The sequence below is a fragment of the Zophobas morio genome, unplaced genomic scaffold, assembly GCF_036711695.1.
Source record: "Zophobas morio isolate AGI-343-1 ecotype UQ-CSIRO unplaced genomic scaffold, CSIRO_AGI_Zmor_V1 ptg000026l, whole genome shotgun sequence".
NCBI lineage: Eukaryota > Metazoa > Arthropoda > Insecta > Coleoptera > Tenebrionidae > Zophobas > Zophobas morio.
The window spans coordinates 741505-764221 of NW_026972131.1; the positions used below are offsets into that span (position 1 = coordinate 741505).

The 22717-nt window shown below is 32.8% G+C and overlaps 1 protein-coding gene across 4 annotated transcripts in view; it reads right to left on the bottom strand.

Moving 5' to 3' along the window:
* LOC135136235 (neurexin 1) overlaps nucleotides 1–22717 on the bottom strand; it is a 95542-nt gene that overhangs the window by 72528 nt on the left and 297 nt on the right. For 3 of the 4 annotated variants that reach the window (XM_064065428.1, XM_064065429.1, XM_064065431.1), the window contains exon 2: nucleotides 17541–18375. In XM_064065428.1, the coding sequence (XP_063921498.1) occupies nucleotides 17541–18128 (588 nt within the window). In that variant the 5' untranslated portion in view covers nucleotides 18129–18375. The remainder of the gene's footprint in view (nucleotides 1–17540; nucleotides 18376–22717) is intronic. The other variant, XM_064065430.1, reaches the window with a different exon arrangement.

Here is a 22717-nt window from a genome sequence, read left to right on the forward strand (position 1 = left end):
ATTTAAATACATAACATTATAAATTGGAAAATGTTGATTTTTTTTTTCAAAAAATCTTGACGTCTAAGGTGAAAACTCGACACGGATGCATAAACCGTAAACGGGGCCAAACTACAATTTTACTATTGTAAAATTTGGAGATTGCGTCATTTCATTGTTCGTGACAAATTTTGGAGAGTGTAATTTGATAATACAATTTGAAATGTAAATTTTGTCATTCGGGAACATTATGTATTAAATCGTTAAGATGTTCAAGAACTTTGTTCACTTATTCGTTGTAAAGTCCAATGGTCGAAATGGGTTAGTTCTTCGTAGTGGATGTATTGTATCACATCAACTCTAACGAATATCGGTTTATAGATAAATCGCTTAAAGCCGATATTGGCCTGAGTGAGCTTTGGTCTGTAGATCAAACAAGTTCTCAGGCGACGAAAAATTGCATGTGGAGGGAGACTTCGGATTACAAATCGTGCCAAGAAAGACATATTTGGGAGAGATGGATTTTCAGGTGCTTGACTAACGGTAATTTTAAATTGTTTGCTGTCGTTCGCGAAGTGAAGAACACAATTTCATTCAAATGATAATTATAAAATTATCATAATCACTATTGGTATTAACACAAAATGGCGCGCAAGTTATCAGTTGATTTCGTTAATAAATTCATAGAAACCTATAAGGGATTTTTTCATGCCTTAGAAAATTAAAAAGTAAAAAATACAATAACAAAAATTTTAAAATGCGGTTTACGAAAAATTAGTTGACCTGTGTAAAGAAGAAAATTTTGGAAACGCTGACAAATATGACATCTTAAAAAAAATAACACTTGAAGAAGTGCTTTCGGCGTAATGTTTTTGATGCTCGCGTGAACAAAATACTCTATGTCAGTGTGCAGTGCGCAAAGAGTTAACTGTGCAGATCTAGCCGAAAATCCGAAAACCAAATCGCTGTGTGTAGGGCCAACATAACGGAAGTAATAAATCATCCCATCGGTTGAAGAACGTTGGGTCGGTGCACTGATGTCGGTGTTATGTCCCGAGAGGTGCCCAATACACCCAATAAAATGGAACAGACAAAATAAAGCTTCAAACATGATTATTTTTATACTAAAATTCTGAAGTTTATAAACTGCACATTTTATTTATTTATTTATTTTATCTTGTTTTCGAACTATAATAAACATTTCAAACAATGTCTGTAACTTATTTTAATGTAAATTATACTCATGTGGTTAACAAAATCAGATGTAATATTAGTGTGATTTTGACCTTATTCTAGATTTTATTACAGCAGAACGGCGTATCCTTTTTAAATTTTAGAAGTTACGGAAACTAGTTCAAGAAACAATTAGTTATCTTGGATTTTTGGAACAAAATCTACCAAAATGTCCGATAACAGCAATTGTTTTTCATAGAAACAAACAGTCTTCAAAGCAGCCTTTAACAACTCGATATTACAAACATGCCGCTTAAGTTGTTTATGCGTTTTTTTCTCTCTTGTAATTATTTGTAATGTTAACGCCGAAAGTTTATGTCATTCTGTTATTTACTTCGAACATATATTTTCATTTTGTGTTAATATTTTTGTAACACCACGAATCTAAATTTTACTTAAAATCTTATTTTACTTTAATCTTGTAAAACTAAACAATTATACCAGTTTAAAAACCCTTGGAAAGTTTCTGTCAGTCTTCAGATATAGTCAAATAAAAATATGCTTCAAATTCATTAAAATTCAATTCTTATCACGTTACAACGCGTTGCTTCATATTTTTTATGTCAAGTATATTTTCATATTTTGTACATATATGTTTATACACATTACTGTTTACGGAACAATGTTAATTATGGATTTATGGATAACTCCTCGTATAAGAGCAGAGTGAAGGGTGTTTGCCTTTGCTAATGTTTGATGGCGCCATCTGATTTAGAGTAAAATAAACGTAAAACGTTCGCTCACTGTAGTGAAAATGCGCGTTGACGAAAAATTTGTCCCACGCCCCCTGGATTCCTTGTCCTAAAGCTCACTATTTAGGCGAAGTAAAATTTGTATTAGGTTGTCCAACTATAATATACTTAAACAATGGTATAAGCGTTGTAATCTTGTATAAGATTCAAGTATACCTCGGTGATTGATTTTTGGGTTTTTTCTTTTTTTGGAACGAAGTAGGAGCCTTACGATGCTTGTCCAGGAGTCCTGCAGGCGATGTGCGCGCTTTGCACGTGGCGGGATATCAGTCTGCATAACGATTGTCCATTGTGTACTTGTGGATATCATAACAAGTTCACCCGTTCGTTGCGCAACGCATTATTATCGAATTTCTATGTAAAGAAAATGTTGAAACCAGTAAAATTCGGGTGACAATTCGTCGACAGTTTGGGGAACATACCACGTCAAAGACACAGATATTTGATTGATGCACAAGTTTTAAAAACGGCCGAAGACGTCGAAAAGGAGCCACACTCCAGAGTTACGGCCAGCATGTTTTGTCATGCGGAAAGTGTTTACATGGATTTTTTGGTAAATCGTCGTACAATTAATTAATGGCCTCTAAGCCGAATGTTGTAAATATAGATAGTTCTACAAATGTATTTAACGAGGACCTGGAAGAGATGGAAAACCTAGAATGGATTTGTAAGTACGCCTACGAACTTGGCGACAGAGCAGTGATATTACGAATAATTAAAAAAAATGTCTTCCAAGCTATCATCGTGGATTCGGTTCTACTCGGAGTTGGTTCTAGATGAAGATGGTGTTTTCTGCAAACCTTGCGGCAAAGCACTAAGTTTTTTAAAATATATTTTCAGTCCTTATTAGAATAAAGTCTAAGAGAACCAAATAAAAAAATATGTTTTGCATAATTATTTGTTTTGAATGTTTTTTTAAAAATTTCAAGCACAAAGAAACATCTTATACGAGAAACTCTATCTGCTAGTACAGCCAAAAATGAAGAGGAAACATTCATGTTCGATTTATGCCAGACCATGCTTGCCTCGAATATTCCATTAAATAAATTAAGTAATCCTACATTTAATTCATTTTTGGAAAAATAATGTAAAAGGACCATTCCAGACGAAAGCACTCTCAGGAAAACAAATGTATTGTAGATAAATGTTATACCGAAACTGTTGCTAAAATTAAGACATGTTTGCAAAATAACTTTATTTACTTTGTTGTTGACGAAACAACAGGTGTATGCGACAGATATATAGCAAATTTATTAGTTTATTTAATAATAATAATAATATAATTTATTAACGGAAATCCATTTAAAAAATATACAAAAATATGTAAATAGTAAGATTAGAGCAAATAAACAATTCATAATAAATAAAATATCTTGGTACAATCGCACGCAAATGTTTTGAACCTATGGGCGGATCGTGTTTGCCTGCCCTCACTGAAGAAGGCGGTCCAGAGGCTTCAAGGGCAGAATTTGTAGGTAGGCTCAAACTACAACGAAATTCACATTTTACCCTATAAAATTTTATTGACAACAACGGGACGGACTAATAATAAAAACGTGCCATTTTTGTTAACTGATATTTTTTTCATAAATGTCGCAAAATTATTAAATTTGTCTAATCATCCTCACCAATGTGATGACATCACTTCAAATTTATGCATAGTAAATGGGTTTTAAATTGTATACAGTAACATAGTCCTACACATGTAGTTTATGACTCCGTGTTGAGTTTTTATCCGAAACGTCCAGATTTTTGGAAAAAAAATCAAAATTATAAAACAATATTTTGCAATTTAATTTTGAATTTGCAAAATCGAATACTTTGAAATCTTGCAGATGTTTTAAAATCATGATAAACATGATACATTTTTAATTAAAATATATTTGCTTATCCCCTCTAAAAAATTTTTGACGTCACCTCAAAATTTTGCAGAATAAATCCTGTCTTAAATGTATAAAATATGATGAGTTTTATACTTGTAATTTATCACTGCATTCATATTTTATAGATTTGGTTATACAGGCTGTCTCAAAAAAGTTAATGACTGAGTCAATTTATTTTATTGAAGAAATCAAGAATAGCAAAACTGAATACTTTGAAACATTGTAGATGTTTTGAAGTTTTTGTAAGCATGATAACTTTTTCGAAAATTTGATTAATCAAATATGCGCAAAACCAAAAATCGGAAAAACTGAAATTCACTAATGCAAAAAGCAGAAAATCGAAAAATATAAATCGTAAAAATCGAAAATCTAAAAACGGCTAATCAAAAAATCTAAAATTCAATGAATCAAATACCTAGGTCGATCGAAAAGTGGAAATTCACAAACCTCAAAAATCGAAAAATCGAAAATTGAAAAACGGGAAAACCAAAAAATCGAAAAGTCAAAAATTTGTAAGACTGAAAATTAAAAAAATCAAAAACAAAAATAAAAAAAATCGAAAATTAAAATAATCAAAATATATAAAGTAAAAAAAATTGCAAAGCCTAAAAACTGAAACGAATAGAAAAATCGAAAAAGCAAAAAATTGGAAAAACAAAAATTCGAAAAATCTAAAATCGAAAAAGTGGAAAATGGAAAATCTGAATAAAGAAACTTGAAAATTCTGAAAATTGGAAAATCGAAAACCAAAAAATCGGAAAGTAACAAAATCTAGTCTAACAGTTGAGAATGGAAAAATTGAAAAACCGAAAATTCTAAAAATCGACAATGGACAAATTGAAAATTGCAAAATTTAAATTGAAAAATTGAACATACAAAAATCGATGAATTGAAAAATCGAAAATTCGACTACTCAAATTTTTTAAAAGTCGAAAAATCATAAAACTGAAAAATCCAAAATTCTAGTCATCCAAAGTCTGAAAACTGAAAATCGAAAATTCTGAAAAGCGGAAAATAGAATATCGAAAAATTTAAAAGAAAGCAAATTGAAGTCTAAAAACCGAAGAATGGAAAAATTAAAAATCAAAAATTCGAAAAATCAAAACCGAAAAATTCAAAGATTTAAAAAGAAAATCGAAAAATCAAAAATCTGAAAATTGAAACTCGAAAATTTGGAAAATCGACAAGTAAAAATATTGAAGTCTAAAAGCTGAAAAGTGGAAAACTGAACAATCGAAAATTCGAAAATCAAATATCGAAAAATCGAAAAGCCGAAAAATCGAAAATTTGATAAATCAGATATGCGAAAAACAGAAAATCTGAAAATGCAAAACTGGAAAATCAAAAATCTAAAAATGGAAAAACCGAAAATCGAAAATTCAGTGAATCTAATACGTAGGTCGATCGAAAAACTGGAAATTCACAAATCTGAAAAATCGAAAATTTGCAAGATTGAAAAACCGAGAATTGAAAAATCAAAAAACCGAAAAATGGAAAAATCAAAAATCGAAAAATAGGAAAACCGAAAATTCGAAAATTCATAATATTGAAAACTCTAAAAGTCGACAATTCAAAAATCAAAAAACTGGAAAGTAAAATAATCGAAAAATCGAAAAGTAAACAAATTGCAAAGCCTAAAAACTGACGAACAGAAAAATCGAAAAATCGTAATATCAAAAAGTGGAAAATCGAAAACTGGAAATTGAAAAATCGAAGATTGGAAAATCGAAAAATCGAAAATCGGAATATCGATAATCGACAAATTAAAAAACCGAAAAATCGAAAAATTAAAAAATCGGAAATCGAAAAACGAAAAAAAAAAACGAAAATTCAAAAATCGAATAATCCGAAACTAAAATAATAGAAAAGTGGAAAAGTAAAAATTGCAAAGTCTCAAAACTGACGTACAGAACAACGGAAAAATAAAAAAAATCGAAAAATATCTAAACATGGAAAATCGAAAAATCGAAAATCGGAAAATGGAAAAACCGAAAAATCGAAAATCGAAAACTCGAAAAATCGAAAATTCGATGAAACAAATACTCGAAAAAGCGAAAAGTAAAAAAATGGCAAGGCCTAAAAATTGAAAAATCAAAAAATCCAAAAAATGAAAATCGAAATACGACGATCGAAAAAAAATCAAAAAATCGAAAAGTGGAAAATCGGAAAGTAACAAAATTGAAATCTAAAAGCTGCAAATTGCAGAACCATAAAAACTGAAACAAACAGAAAAATCGAAAAACCACAAAAGCGGAAAAACGAAAATCGAAATTATTATTATAATTATTATTATCTGTTAGTGTGATTTTGAGCATATTCTCGATGTTATTAGAGCAGGACAGGTTTTTTTTTTTCTAACTAATTGACAAGATTTCAAAGTATTCAGTTTTGCAATTCTTGATTTCTTCAATAAAATAAATTGACTCAGTCATTTTTTTTTTTGAGTCACCCTGTATGCATAAACAAATCCAAAAAATATTAATGAAATGGTAAATCACAAGTATAGACTCATCATATTCTGAACATTTTAGATAGGGTATTTATAAAATTAAAACTAATTCAGAGTAAGTATTTATAAAATTAAAACTAATTCAGGGTAAGAATTTGGTCAACACGTAAATTTCGTTGTAGTTTGAGCCAACCTACAAATTCTGCCCTTGGACGATTTGGACCGCCTCCTTCGGTGACAACCGGCAAAAATGATCCGCCCATAGGCTCAAAACATTTGCGTGCGATTGTACAAGTATAACAAAAAAAAAGTTTTTAACTTCATTAAGTGCACACCATCAACATTAAGCATCCAAATCAGATTGAACAAGAAGTGTATCTTGAATAGATCTAAAGCAACTAAAAAGTTAAATCATCGGCAAAAAATAGAAAATTACAATGATGAAATACTTGCGATAGGTCATTCCTAAATAACAAAAACAAAACGGTACCCAGTGCGAACCTTGTTCCACTCCTGACGTTACTTGAAAAGGCTCAGACAGAAAATTGCCTAACCTTACCTGTTGCCCTCTATCACATAAAAACGATCTCAACCAGATAATCGTTTCCTGTATAAAGCCCAGATGGGACAGTTTTAATAATAAGATTCTCTGATTAATTTTGTCGATTGCTTTCGAAAAATCGGTATAAATTGCATCTACTTGACATCTATTCCGAAAGGATTCGTTAAGATAAGAATAGTATTCAATTAAGTTGGTCAATGTTGATCTCTTAGGACGGAATCCATGTTGCTTTTTAGTCGAAATAAAAGAACTCATCCATAATAGCTGTTTAGACACAATTAGATCAAAAATTTTTGGTAACGTCACTTGATGACACACCTGACTAAGTTACATATGGAAGAAGACAACATAAATATTCACTTCTTTATAAACAGGCTTGGAATACCATCTGGGCCTTAGTTGGTACTTTATCTGCAAACTTTTTGTCAGATTTTTATTTAATTGCTGTTAAAGAGTTAGAAAAGGCGAATAATGTAACAACTCAAACAGAATTATTTTATCCAGTGTGATAATTATAATTACTTTATACAATATCAATAAATATTTTCAGAAGTCACATTTAACGTTTTCAAAATCAAATTTTGCACATTTCTGGAAAACCTTTTCTCATATTTCTCGTTTGTTTGGCAAGATATCGTAAAAATTATTTCAGATTTGTAATCTCCAGAAGATTTTAACTTTTTTTTTTCGTTCAGTTAAATGTACATTTTAAAATAAAAAAAATGGAAATTTTTGAAAATTTATTTTTCGCTTGCTAATTGAATACATGTTTCTATAAATAATTTCTGATTAGTTATTTAGCAAAAATTCTAGCCCTTTTGGGTAGGGCTTATATTTTACCTTTCTTTCTTAATATAGATATCCATCTTTTCGCAACAAGAAACTTAAAACATGGTTAAAGTGGTACATTTTTGCAAGAAAATATGAATTTTGCAATTATGAGGCGGAGTTTAATTGTAAAATCGATATTTCCTTATACAAATTTTCCATTTTAAACCAATTTTAAGTTTCATGTTGTGAAAAGAAATCTACACATATTAAAACAAAAGGACAAAATCTATATTTTGCCTCTGTATATGTTTAAAATGGTGCATTTTTGTGGTGAAAGATGGATTTTGCAATTATGCTCCGCCCCTCGGTCTGACAACCAATGAAAAATTCATCACAATTGAGATTGGGGCGGGTGGGTGGGGCTTATTTTTTGTCCATTTTTTCTTAACATATATAGTTATTTGTTATTGTTATGTAAAAGCATGTTTCATATAATTGTTTCTTGAAGAGAAATCAGAATTTTGCAATAAACTCCGCCCTTTGGCTCACGACGAATAAGAAAATTCATCACAATTGAGATGAGGGTGGGTGGGCGGGGTTTGTATTTTGTCTTTTTCTTGTTAATATGAGTAGGTACTTTTCTTTTCACGACAAAAAACTGAAAACTTGTTTAAAAGGGTAAATTTGTAGAAAAGTGTATGGGATCAAATTTACCATTTTAAACATAAAAAAAAAAATAAAAAAAAATAAGCCCCACCCACCCACCCTGTCTCAATTGTGACGCTTTTTCTTTGTTCGTCGTTGGTCAAACGGGGCGGAGCTTAGCTGTAAAATCCGTATTTTGTACAAGAATTACCATGTGAAAATGTTCTTCAGTGATGGTACTGCTCGGAGAAAACTATATGTATTTAGTAAAAAAAAAATAAGCCCCACCCATCCGTCTGGATCTCAATCGTGATGAATTTTCCATTCGTTGTCAGACTGATGGGCGGAGCGTAATTACAGAATCTATATTTCCTGTTTCAAACACGTTTTAAGTTTCTTGTTGCGAAAATAAGACTACCAGTATTAAGAAAAAAAAGCAAAATATAAGCCCCGCCCACCCACCCTATCTCAATTGTGATGAATTTCTTTATTCATCGTAAGCCAAGAGGGTGGAGCTTAAAATCTTTATTTCTCTAGAAGAAATTATCATGTAAAACATGTTTTTGAGTATCGTGTTGTTCAAAGAATACTAGTATATATATTAAGCAAAAAATAAAGCCAAAGATTAAGCCCCACCCACTAAAAAACTATTAGATTTAATAAATTCGTGTCTATATAAAGATTATCTTGAACTTATTTTAATTGACGAAAACAAATTGGTCGAAAGTTGTTTCAACAGCACTTCCCTCGCTCTTGAAATAGAATGAAACAAAAAATAACACACAATCATTTTAGGAATTTAACTCGCTACTATGGAAACTTGCTATTTAACACCTTACTAGCCCCGCCCACCCGCCCCTTATTTTCTCAGAGGATATGTTATTTGCCAAAATAAGTCTTACCTTAGCACGTACCAGTCCCGCCCACCCACCCTCTATTTTCTCAGAGGATGTCATTTGCCAAATTAAATCTTATCGTAGCAACTACTAGACCCGCCCACCCACCCTCTATTTTCTCAAAAGATGTATCATTTGCCAAAATTAGTGTTATCTTAGCAAGGACTAGCCCCGCCCACCCGCCTTCCATTTTCTTCAAAGGTATGTCATGTGCTAAAATGCTAGTATTTGCTACGATAAGACTGATTTTGCCAAATGACACAATCCTCTGAAAAACTAGGGGGTGGGTGGGCGGGGCTAGTACTTTTATTAAGATAAAACTGATTTGGCAAATGTCATACCCTGTAAGATAATAAAGGGCGGGTGGGCGGGGCTAATCCTAGGAAAATTTAAAAAGTTGTAATCATTGTTACATATCTATTTAAAATGAAAACCAGAAATATGATCAAAAATTGAAGAAACGAAACATTGAAAAAAATCCAAAAATTGGAAAGCAAAAATTGAAAAAAATAAAGAAAATAAACCGAAACGAAAAATTGCAAATGAAAAGATAGAAAAAAATGAAAATTGAAAACTCGCGAAATTTCAAATAATTATTGTAGGACAAATTAAAAGAATAAATGCACAAATTGGTCCGTTTATTGGTACTGGGTGCAGCACATGAATTCCTCCACGAAACTCTTGGTCGAAGTGCGCGACTATAACTATACCCAGGCCGTATCCAAGAAGCCCGAGAAGAAGTCCTTCGAGCAGCTCGGCTTCCTCAACACCGCCATTGGCAGCATCGTGACACGTCCTGGGAGCCCGTCAAGCTAGGAACACTGGCGCTACCACACTCAGAAATCACTGAACATTGATTATTATAAAATTTACCATTAAAACAACAGCTGACGGTTCTGAAAAGAACCTTTTAATAAACCACTTAGATAAAAAAAAACAACAAAACTTAACAACAATAGGTGAAAATGAAGTAACGAAATAAATATTGTACAAATCTGGAGAAGTAATGCACTATTTACAAGAATTGCTCGAAAATGCCGCCCTCAGGTGTACAGAAAGTAAATCAATCTTCCAAACTCCTACTCGTGTTTGGTTAGCATTAATTTAAGGTGAAATCTGAAGGCAATATTGCTGGATCGTCTTGGTTTGCATAGCTGGTAGATATTGTTCGAATACAGACGATCATAAAGAAATCCCCAACGAAAAAACACAGGGATTTAAATCCGGAGAACGCGCAGGTCATGGGTCGGTCCGAACTTTCCAATCCAACGTTGCGGAAAATGCTGGTTCAAATAAGCAACATTTATGCGAGCTGTATGTAAAACCCCAGGAAGTATTTTCTGTATTGTTGTACTTCTGAGCATTCAATCCAGCTTATTGTTGATAAGCTCCGAAACTAGTGGTAAAATGTTGGGATGACGTGTCAATTTTTTGGAGGGGCATAAACAGATATATTTTATATATTAAATTGCAAAATGTTATACAAATTTGATGTCTCAGGTAAAAAATCAACACGGATACATAAATTACACAGTTTAAAACCCATGTACCATGTAGGATTTTAAGGTGACGTCATAACACTATTGGTGGGGAGTATAAACTTTACGTTAGGTTTTCTTTTGTTTATATTTATTTATGAGTCAGGTTTTTCTAACAAAAAGGCGTTTATTTTTGTTACAAAAAAGTAAAGTCCAAAACTCACCATACTTTGATTTGAAAAATACACAAGTTTATCAAATAGCGACAATTTCAACACATTATTTATCTGGATCTCGTAATTTTATATTGAATTATTGAAAGATTTTGTAACTGTGTTATTATCTAAATATAAAAATTGAAAAAAGAATTACTTCTGTTCTTATTTTAGATTCAATGGAAAATGTGATTAATATTTAGATCACACGAAGCGATATTAATTGTATCAATGTAGCACGCAAAAAACCCATAATGGAACAAAATGGAACTTATAACAAAAAATGTCTATAGTTTTCTGTGTAGTTAAAGGGAAGGTTAAGTTCAAAATTTTATAACATTAAATAATGGCGAGGCTAATTCAATAAACCACCCATACTTACTTATTAGGATATAAAATTATCATACAATATAATTAAGAAATTAATAAGTGATGTATGTTTTATAAGAAGGGCTCAGTCTAGCTGCAGACCTAACCCTTCTAACAATAATAAAAATACATCATCATTTATAAGAATAAATTAGATACAAACTCAAGGATTTGATAAGAAGTAACATTGAAGTACTTAATTTTCAGACAGTGGGCTGGACTGCTGGATTCTCGAATCAAAGGGAGATTTGTTAGAAAATGTGATAATATTGATGTAAATTTTATTCTATTTTTGAAACATAATCTTATTTATAAGCACCCAAATGCGGGCATAAATTCGCCTTTATGGCACAAATCAGTCAAAAATTGCTAGGCAACGATTGATTATTCATTTACAATAATTAATTATTCAAACAAGCTTCGATATTCAACATTTTTATTAAAGTTGGGAAAATAATATTAATTCGCATCGGCACAATTCATACAATCTTGCCGGAAATAGTCAATATTTCGTTAAAAATATTTTAGAAACTAAAATAGAATAAAACGTATGTACCACGGGCATAATTGTCGATTGTGGCCCTCGGGAAATTAAAAGCCCTCCTGCGTCGAGCTTTAAACATTCCCTCGTGCCATAACCTCCGTAATTATGCCATTAATACATAAATAACTATTAAGCATCATTTGTGAGGTGTAAAACAAACGACGGACATTCCAAAATTGTTGAAAAAACTAAATTAGCGGCCGTTATAAAATCATAAAGTTAATTAGGCTATGGTCAACTAGTACCGAACAGGGTAAAATACATGTATACAACGATTTTGTACAAAAAAGTACTAAAATACCGAATTTTATATCTGGAAGTAATCAGGTCCATCGGATGACTTGGAACTTCCAAATTTTCGCGACATTTCATGACCACTAGACAGGACTGTGGCTAACCAAATGTCTTATTTATAGGAAGCGGAATATAAGAATCTGGATCATCGCATTGTGATCCATTCATTATTTTATTGATTAATAAAAATGTTGATGACAATCACATGACAAAATTTTGTAATGGATAAACTCACTTGAAAGAACCTCCTAGCACACTTCTTTACCTTTACTTTAACATTACATACATATTTTTATTTTAACTTATAAGAATTATCATGAAAACATAAAATTCACGATCAAATTTAATAATTTTTCGAAAAATCTGGATTTACTCTACTGTACGTCATAAGCGAGGAAATTTCTGTCGAAATAACCTCCAACCAATTTTTACTTCCCGAGCGTAAGCTAAGGAAGTATTGTAATCGAGTTCATCGAGCAGCTAGCAAAAACATAGGTCCCCCGTTTCCGTCTATCTGCTTTCCACCGTCTGTGTCAATTTTTGTTAGACAGATAATCCCTGAAACTACCCGACCGATTGTTGTCAAATTTTATATGAATATCATTAAGACAGTAAAACTCTATCTAAACTAATCATCTCCGCCAACAATGTGATGACTTCACCTCAAAATTGTACATAGAAAATGGGTTTTAAATAGTACAAAATAACATAGCCCTGTAGGTGTAGTTTATAAATCCGTGTTGAGTTTTTACCCGAGAGTCGAGACATCCAGATGTTTTGTAAAAAAAAAATCAAATTGAGAACAACGTTTTTCAATTTAACTTTGAATCTACAAAACCGGATGTTTTGAAATCTTGCAGACGCGTTAAAGTTATCGTAAACACGGTAAATTTTTAATCAAAATATATTTGTTTTGATTTAACAAGACATTCAAATTTTTTTTAGAATAGTTTATACAGGTGGCTAGGAAAATATCCTTCGTGTCTGTGTTTGCGCTCGTGATTAAACGACTAAATGAGTCGTCCTTATGATATTATACCGTGGATTCATTAATTATTTAGATCAGTGGAGGCTGTGGACGTTGAATTGACAGATTAAGATTGTTTTTGATGCTGTGGTGACCGAATTTGAATCAAATTTTCGCGCTGAAATTAAAATCTAAAATCGTTAAACATAGGCAACCATGTGCACGTTAGCGCTTTGTGGGTAGTTGGTAGCTCAGTAGGGGATGTTTTAGTTAGAGGGCGATAGTGGTAGACAAGATAGCGGCATGGCGAAAACATGGTGAAAGGGTCATTATTGTTTTGGTGGTGTGTTTGGGAATATGGTGAAAAAGACGCTGTAAGTTAGCTAGGTTAAATTAGTTGGCTTGGTAATTAATAAAAGGGAGGAAGCCTTTGTTTAACGAAAATTAATCGTAACGATGACGTCACAGTTTTCCCAATAAACTGTCAAAATCAATTATTTTAAGTAACCAATCACTTGGATCAAGACATAACTTAACACAATGTAAACTCTTTGTTTGAATCGTTGATAAAGTGTGGCAAATATTAATCTCATGTAAATTTTGTTAGCTTTGCAATTTTTCACCTCATAAAATATTTCTCTATCTCACAATTATAACTTCAGTAATTTTCTTTGTTGTACAATTTAAATTGAACGTAAACTTTCAAGCTCTGCAGTTTTAACCTCACGTAATTTTTTTATTTGCACAAGTTTATTCCAGACCAGATCTTTTGTTTTTATAAATATTTGCTAGTTTTTGTTTTGTAAATATTTTGTTGATATATGTTTCCATCGTACAAATTATCTGCGAATTTAAATGTTGTTTATTGCTATTTTTGAAACTTTAACACTTGTTCAGTTGTCGTTAATATTAGAGTCATAGAAAGTGAACTTTTAAAATAGAATTGAGGTAAACAACACCGAATATGTGGCAGAAGCGGAGTGCGCGGTTCCTAGTCGAGCTGACGAGATTTATTGCGCCATCTGTACAAAAGATGCAGATTAGAATAGAATTCAGGGGCGGTCGAGATAACGTTGTCGGCTGCGAGTTTGTGACCGTAACGGCCTGTAGGGGAAAAGTGCCTAAAATGATCCCCTCAGGTCAAATGATCCCCATCAATTGTAAGAAAATTTGTGGCTCCATCTACCAAACATAACTGTCATTTGATTAAGCGCTCTGTAATTAGTACCTTCTGAAAGTTTGATGGCGTTCTGTGTATTCTACACAGTTTTGTGCCAAAATATGTAAAATAAGCACCTCTGATCTAAGGTAAGATATATTTTAAAAGTCCATTACTTCCATTTGAAAGGTCTTATAGCGGTGGTAGTTGTTTTGACAGAATTAGATACATTTCAGTCGTTGGTTAGTTATGATCTTTTTACCGCATGTAAAAATTGAAGGTTAGTTTACAATTTTTGAATGCGGATATGCTACCTAAGGCGAATGATCCCTTTTTCTTGAGGCAAAATGATCCCGGATCATTGGGCGGGGCTAGTACCTGCTAAGATAAGACTGATTTTTGCAAATCATATACCTTCTAAGAAAAGAGAGGGTGGGTGGGCGGGCCTAGTACCTGCTAAGATAAGACTGATTTTTGCAGATAACATATCCTCTAACCCCGCCCACCTACTCTTTATTTTCTTTGAGGGAATACCATTTGCCAATATCAGTTTTATCTTAGCAAGTACTAACCCCACCCACCCGCCCGTTATTTTCTTAGAATGTATATTATTTGCCAATATCAGCCTTATCTTGCCAAGCACTAGCTCGGCCCATCCGCCCTTTATCTTGTTAGAGGGCTAGTACCTAATAAGATAAGACTGATTTTCGCAAATGACATATCCTCCAAGAAAAGAGAGGGAGGGTGGGCGGGATACTACCTGCTAAGATAAGACTGATTTTTGCAGATGACATCTCCTCTAACCCCGCCCACCCACCCTTTAGTCTCTTCGAGGGAATACCATTTGCCAATACCAGTTACTAGCCCCACCCACCTACTACCTGCTAAAATAAAACTGATTTTCGCAAATGAAATACCCTCTAAGAGAGGAGAGGGAGGGTCTTAAGACGGGGAAATTTAAATAATTTAAAAGAATTTTAGGGATTTTCGTGTTCTATTTTTGGGAAATTCTCAGTCTTAAGAGGTACTAATCCCAGTCACCCGCCGTCACTTTTCTTAAAGGGTATCTCATTTGCCAAAATCAGTTTTATATTAGCAAGTATTAGCCCCACCCACCCACCCTCTCTTTTCTTAGAGGGTATATCATTTGCCAAATTCAGTTTTATCTTAGCAGTTAGTAGACCCGCCCACCCGCCCTCTCTTTTCTTAAAGGCTATATCATTTGCCAAATTCAGTCTTATCTTAGCACTTACTAACCCCACCCACCCACCCTCTTTTTTCTTAGAGTGTATGTCATTTGCCAAATTCAGTTTTATCCTAGCAGTTACTAGCCCCACCCACACACCCTCTCTTTTCTTAGAGGGTATATCATTTGCCAAATTCAGTTTTATCTTAGCAGGTAGTAGGCCCGCCCACCCGCCCTCTCTTTTCTTGGAGCGTATCCCATTTGGCAAAATTAGTCTTATCTTAGCACGTACTGATGACTAAAGTATTGTCTCAAACTCTTCCAGAAATTATTTTCGGTGCTTTTCAAACTTTTTTTGTTTATTTTTTTTAAGAATTTATTTTTTTGTTAATTTTTGAAATAAAATATTTATCAGTTAAGTCATGATTTGATTTTTCTTGTTGATGCTGTCCCCTTATGGTCAAAATTCAAAGGGATCATTATGCCCATGCCGAGGGATCATTTTACCTATGGGGATGCCTAAATGATCCTTTTGTAAGGTCCTGGAAAAACGTTAATAACTTTTTTTATAATTATCGAATCACCAATTGGCTTATACTGTTACCTAGATAAATCAATGTTCTTACAAATAATACTACAGTTTTACATGAATAATAATAATTTGTATTTTTTTAAGAATTTCTCCCTTAGGGGGATCATTTTAGGCACCTTTCCCCTACGTACCGCTTGTCCGTAATAGAGAATTGCTTTGCGGTAGGCTTGCGATAGATAGAATCACCGTCGCGGAGGAGAACAGCTACGACCGGTAGCCCCAAACTCCACTTGTGGCTATTTTCATTGTGCTCTTGTTGACTGCCATAATTTTTAAATTGTCACCACACACGTCTGAAATAACTTGTGTATATGCATCCAGTTACTTTAATTCAGATTTTGCTTTGTTTTTATTAAATTTGTGATATCCAAATATTTGCATTGATTCAGAACGTTTAATTTGATTTCATTCCAAGTCATTCAAAGTTTTTTTTTTGGAGCTGAACAGCGATTGCGATTCGGCCCCCTCTGGGCAGCCTGAGGGGAAGTCACGAGTCGCCCTCGTACGTAGCTTTTTTTACCTCACCATTTGCATCTGAACGCATCCCGCCTTTTTTCAAAAACACAACGTAGGGTTCCATTTTGTTGGACGATCACAGCCAACGCCAAATTTTGAATTTTTAAATTTTTCCCAGGCTTTCATTTTTTTTTTCACATGACAATTTAAGGCGGGATGTTTAGGTTATCAACTTATCACAATGCATTCAGCTGCGTTCGTGTTTTTCTAGTTTTCAACAAGCTTCCATGTATAAATTGATTTATGTCTGTATGCAACCAATATTACACATGTGTTTGTTTAATTGCATAAACTGAAAATCGAGAAGACACGTTCAAAATCGCACTTGATCTAAATAATTATTAATGAACACACAGTATATGATTATGTATATGGGGACAAAAAAATCCGCACACACTTTAAGTTGTTATAGATCAATTTAGCTTTGAGAAAAATCAGTGGTTTCGTAATGTTATTTTTAAGCGACTAATATAAAAATCGATACTTTACGACTCGATTTGCGTCCGTAAAGTGTTATTTTTTCGGACTGAACTGTCAAAATTACTTTTTTGGACTGAAGTGTGTCATATCTGCTAACCTTTCTTCGAAGTCCTGATGTGTTTACCTTACATTTAGCATGAGATATCTACTTATAACAATAATTATAAAGACTACAGGGTTTTGGTCCAACGAAATAAAGTTTATTAGTTTTTGAATAAAATAATAATAAATAAGTTCAGATTTCAGAATGGAAACGAAAGACTTAAATTACTTTTTAAATTCTAGGAACTATCTAATTCGAAAACATGAAATTAGTCATTGCGCTCGGGAGTAAAAATATATTCTGGTGTCGAACAACACATAGTAAAAGATGTATTACACATAATAACATACTTGTGAGTAAAATTACAAAGCAGAAGATAATATTTTTTTGAAATATCAGTGTTAACACGTAAGGTTGTAGTGTAAAGTGTGTAAAATTGTTATTGCAGTGCTTTTTACACCATAACATTAACTACAAACCTAAATGTTAAAATTAAATTAAAGAAAAAACGTTAAAGTTTTTCTCACCCTATGATCCTTGGGTCTTGTTTCTTGTCTGCGCGGTGGTCCACCTTCCACATCAGGATAGATGAGATTTCGTACCGCCCCCACGAACCTAGGCTCAAAAATGACGCTCGGCAACGCCAACAAGGTCAGTTTAGTGTTGTACCAAGTAGGCATTCCTCCGACAAAAACATCCGAATTGGTTCCAAACCGTCCAAAATTGAACTCTTTTCCTCTGGAAGTCCGCATTTGCGACACATTATCAACGGTTAAAATGGTTCTGTCCTCATGTCTTTGCACGTGCACTTTATGCCAGTGGCCGTCATTGAGTTCTCTTCCCACAGTTATTATCTGCGCACCGCCACCCAAATTATAACGTAAACGTAGCGCTCCCTCGACAAGCTTTATTTCAAAAAAATCATAGGTACCACCGTCGTCCGTGTAGAGCAGTAAGCCGTTAGGCTGATCGGTTTTAAATTCAAATTCTAAACTTCCATTAGTGCCGCCGCCCCATTTACGGAATTGAGAGTAAGAGTTTGTGGAGCCGTCAAGTAAAAACCCGGAGCAAAAACCAAAAACCACAAACACGGCAGCTACCACCAGCGACCGCATTTTGATGGAGCAGGGAACATTAACACACCGCACTTTTGTATTGAGATATAGATTTTTCAAATATTTGATAATCTGTTGCACTAGACGAACATTCGCGATTGTTCATGGCTAAGGATAGAATTTTCACCGACGATTAAGAGTAAGATCCGACACAATATTATTAATCACAGTTTAAGGAGTCTTTCAGCTAAGCAGCAATACATGTTTAACAAAAAAATGTTTCTCAACCGTGTGCATTGGCAACATCCTGACAAAAAATATTACAATTTTTAAACGACATTAATGCCCATTTTCCGAAACATTATTGCATTAGTAAATAGTGTGCTTTCAAGTTCGTAACAGGTATCTTTTCCAAATGCTAGCTTGTTTTATGGCCTGGAACAATCTCAATTACCGCAAGCATTAGGAGCTCGAAATTCACGATCGATTCCGCATTCATTCACTGAGGGTATGGGCAAAAGAATATTAACAAAAATGAACAAGAAGCGACACTTGTGTCGATACCTTTTATGTCTTGTTCATCAATTTGGTGACCTTCAGCCATTTTGTTGGCGTGATTGGACGCGGGAATTTTGAAAGTTAAATAATTTGTCTGTCAACGAAACATATACATGAACATTTAATAAATATATGTTCTTATTACTTCCCGAGCGTAAGCAAAGGAAGTATTGTAATCGAGTCCGTCGGCCGACTCTCTACTTTTACGTTTTCTCGATCTTTCATGACCCCTAGAAGACGAAGAAATAGGTCTCCCATTTCCGTCTGTCTGTCCGTCTGTCCGTCTGTCCGTCCGTCTGTCGTCCGTCTGTCCGTCTGTTGTCCCGGATTTTTATTAGACAGATAATCTCCGAAAGTACTCGACCGATTGTTGTGAAATTTTGTAGTTATATTAAGAATATCATGTAGATGGTAAAACGCTAACCAAAATTTGTCTAATCATCCCCACCACTAATGCGATGACGTCACTTCAAAATTGTACATAGTAAATGGGTTTTCAATTGTATAAAATAACATAGTCCTACACATGTAGTTTACAACTCTGAATCGACTTTTCACCCGAAACGTCCAGATTTTTGGAAAAAAAATCAAAATTATAAAACAACATTTTGAAATTTAATTTTTAATCTGCTAACCAGAATGCTTTGAAATGTTGCAGATGTTTTAAGGCTATAAAGAGCATCATAAATCTTTAGTCAAAAAATATTTGCTTATCCCCTCCAAAAACTTGATGACGTCAGCTCAAAAGTTTGTGGAATAAATCATATCTAAAATGTACAAAATATGATGAGTCTGTACTTGTGATCTATCACTCCATTCATATTTTCTGGATTTGCATATACAGGGTGACTCAAAAAAATTAATGAATGCGTAAATATATTTTATTGATTTAATCAGGAACTACAAAACCGAACGCTCTGAAATCTTGCAGTTGTTTTAAGGTCATAATAAATGTTTAGTCAAAATATATTTGCTTAGCCCCTCCAAAAACTTCATGACGTCAGCTCGAAAGTTTGCCGAATAAATCATATCTAAAATGTACAAAATATGATGAGCCTACACTTGTCATTTATCACTCCATTCATATTTTTTGGATTTGCATATACAGAGTGACTCAAAAAAATTAATGAATGCGTAAATTTATTTTATTGATTTAATCAGGAACTACAAAACGGAATGCTCTGACATCTTGCAGATGTTTATGGTTATAAAGAGCATAATAAATGTTTAGTCAAAATATATTTGCTTATCCCCTCCAAAAACTTGATGACGTCAGCTCGAAAATTTGCCGAATAAATCATATCTAAAATGTACAAAATATGATCAGTCTGTACTTGTGATCTATCAAACCATTCATTTTTTTGGATTTGCATATACAGGGTGATTCAAGAAAATAAATGAAAGCGTAAATTTATTTTACTGATTTACTCAGGAACTACAAAACCGAATGCTTCGAAATCTTGAAGATATTTTAAAATTATCATAAGCATGGTAAATTTTTGATCAAAACGTATTTGGTCGTCCCCCCTAAAAAAATTATGACGTCACCACAAAATTTTGCTGAATAAATCCTATCTAAAATGTACAAAATATGGTGAGTTTCTTCTTGTGATTTATCATTCCACTCAAATTTTTTCGATTTGCATATACAGGGTGACTCAAAAAAATTAATGAATGCGTAAATTTATTTTATTGATTTAATCAGGAACTACAAAACCGAATGCTTTGAAATCTTGCAGATGTTTTAAGGTTATAAAGAGCATAATAAATTTTTAGTCAAAATATATTTGGTTATCTTCTACAAAAAACTGATGACGTCAGCTCAAAAGTTTGCCGAATAAATCGTATCTAAAATGTACAAAATATGATGAGTCTGTACTTGTGATTTATCATTCCATTCATATTTTTGGATTTGCATATGCAGGGTGACTCAAAAAAATTAATGAAGGCGTGAATTTATTTTATCGATTTAATCAGGAATTACAAAACCGAATGCTTTGAAATCTTGGGAATATTTTAAAGTTATTATAAGCATGGTAAACTTTTGTTCAAAATGTATTTGTTCATCCCTCCTAAAAAAATTGATGACGTCACCCTTAAATTTTGCTGAATAAATCCTATCTAAAATGCAAAACATATGATGAGTTTGTACTTGTGATTTATCATTCCATTCATATTTTTTAGATTTTCTTAAGAGGTGGTTCAAAAAAATTAATGAAGTCAATTTATTTTATTGATTAAATTAAAGACAACACTTATTATTAGTATTACACCCCAACCAACCCAATTTGGTAGACACAAAATTTGTTAAAGGAAAAACTCGGTTGAAACATAAGGGTAGCACGCTTATTTACATCGACTTTAACATTACAGACCTGCATTTGTTTTATGCGCTCACTTGGTTCCGCGAATGTGAAATAGACATGTTTATAATCAACCAATTGTGAATTTCACCGTCAAGAATTAAAATAAAACCCAATGTTTTATATAATAAGCGGAAGTCGAAGCAATAAAACCGATGGTCGTTTTGTTTGCAGTTTCTCTGTTTGACTCTCACGTATGGTGTTACGCCTGTCATCTTAAATTAAGAATGTTTATACATACACGATTTTCAGTTGCCTCTGATACGTATACGTGAGTAAATTGTTTCGTTATTTTATTGATTATTACAAATCAATATTCAAAACGACCCAATTCATTTTCCCGAAAATTTGAGAATATAATAATTTTATTCTTAGTATTACACTACATCTATCCCAACTGATATACGTGTCCTTGCAAAAATGTTGATGACGTCATCGCAATTTTTTTTTAAATTCCCACTACAAAAATGTAATGAGAAAAAAAACACAATAGGCATGCAGTCGTCAAGTTTCCGACAGCGAGGGAAGTACTGTCTAAACTCTTTAGACCAATTTTTAATATTTACTTTGGTTCCTATCACTTTGTTTCTTTCAAGATTTTTGAGAAATGGCCTGCTAGATCTCCAGATCTAACATCTCTCGATTTGTTTTGTGGTGTTTTAACTGTTAAAGTTGAATTATAAAAAATCGTAACAATATCAAAGGTTTGTATTTTTGGTTACGTCTAGAATTTTTTAGGCGTGGAGTTTCTCGTGAATAACCCTGTATTATCATTAAAGTTTAAAGCTGTACCAGAAGTTCCAAAGTTATAAGGGGGATCTGACTTTAAAACCGCACTGTAAGTGTTCAATGACAGTAGAACCCTAAGGCGGAGGAAATACTCCGCAAAAATCATCTGAGTTTTCACCCTAACAAAAGTTAACAAAAATTAACATGGAAATCCCTGTGTCCACTTTTAAAAGAAATCCACTGTATATAGTGTATTTCATGGACAGTATTGTTGGTCGAGTTTTCAATTTTTTAGGCAAATAACCCCATACACGAATGATTTTTTAACGAACATTTTTTTAGATAACAAGATGCGAATTATTTTTAACTTCCAGATTTGCTCTAGAAAAACTTTGACATTTTGTTGCTTGGCAACTGACGCAAACTCAATCGTTAATAGCGTAGGTGTCAAAAATGACTATCCACTAACTAATTGATATCTTTCCAAGAAGATATTTTCTGAATTATTCTAATAATTAAATTATTCCAACTAATTTAACTCTAGTGTTAATGAACGTTTTCTGTTGTTCATACATGTCTTGAAGTAGTATTTGCTAAACGAATTATTATATTTCTTAAATTTATAAGCTATGTATAATTGTTTAAAAATTTTTACCAATTGTATTAACACTAACAGTGAAATTTAGAAAATCGCACCACTAGTAATCCAATGAATAAATGTGAACAGCATCAATGCACCAGAAATACTAATTTTAGAAAAGAACGATAATTCCATGAAATAAATGTTTTTTGAACCTGCGACCTTTAGCAAATTATGCGTGAATTTAGATGAAAACTTTCTTTATTTTGTATCGATTTTGTAATATTCAAATAATATTTATGAAATACAATTATTGTAGCTACCCCTGACAAATTTAACTACTTTGTTAAAACAAGAAATCAAATATTGAATTTATTAAAATGTCCCTATTGTTAAACTTAATCACGCAGTGTTAACAA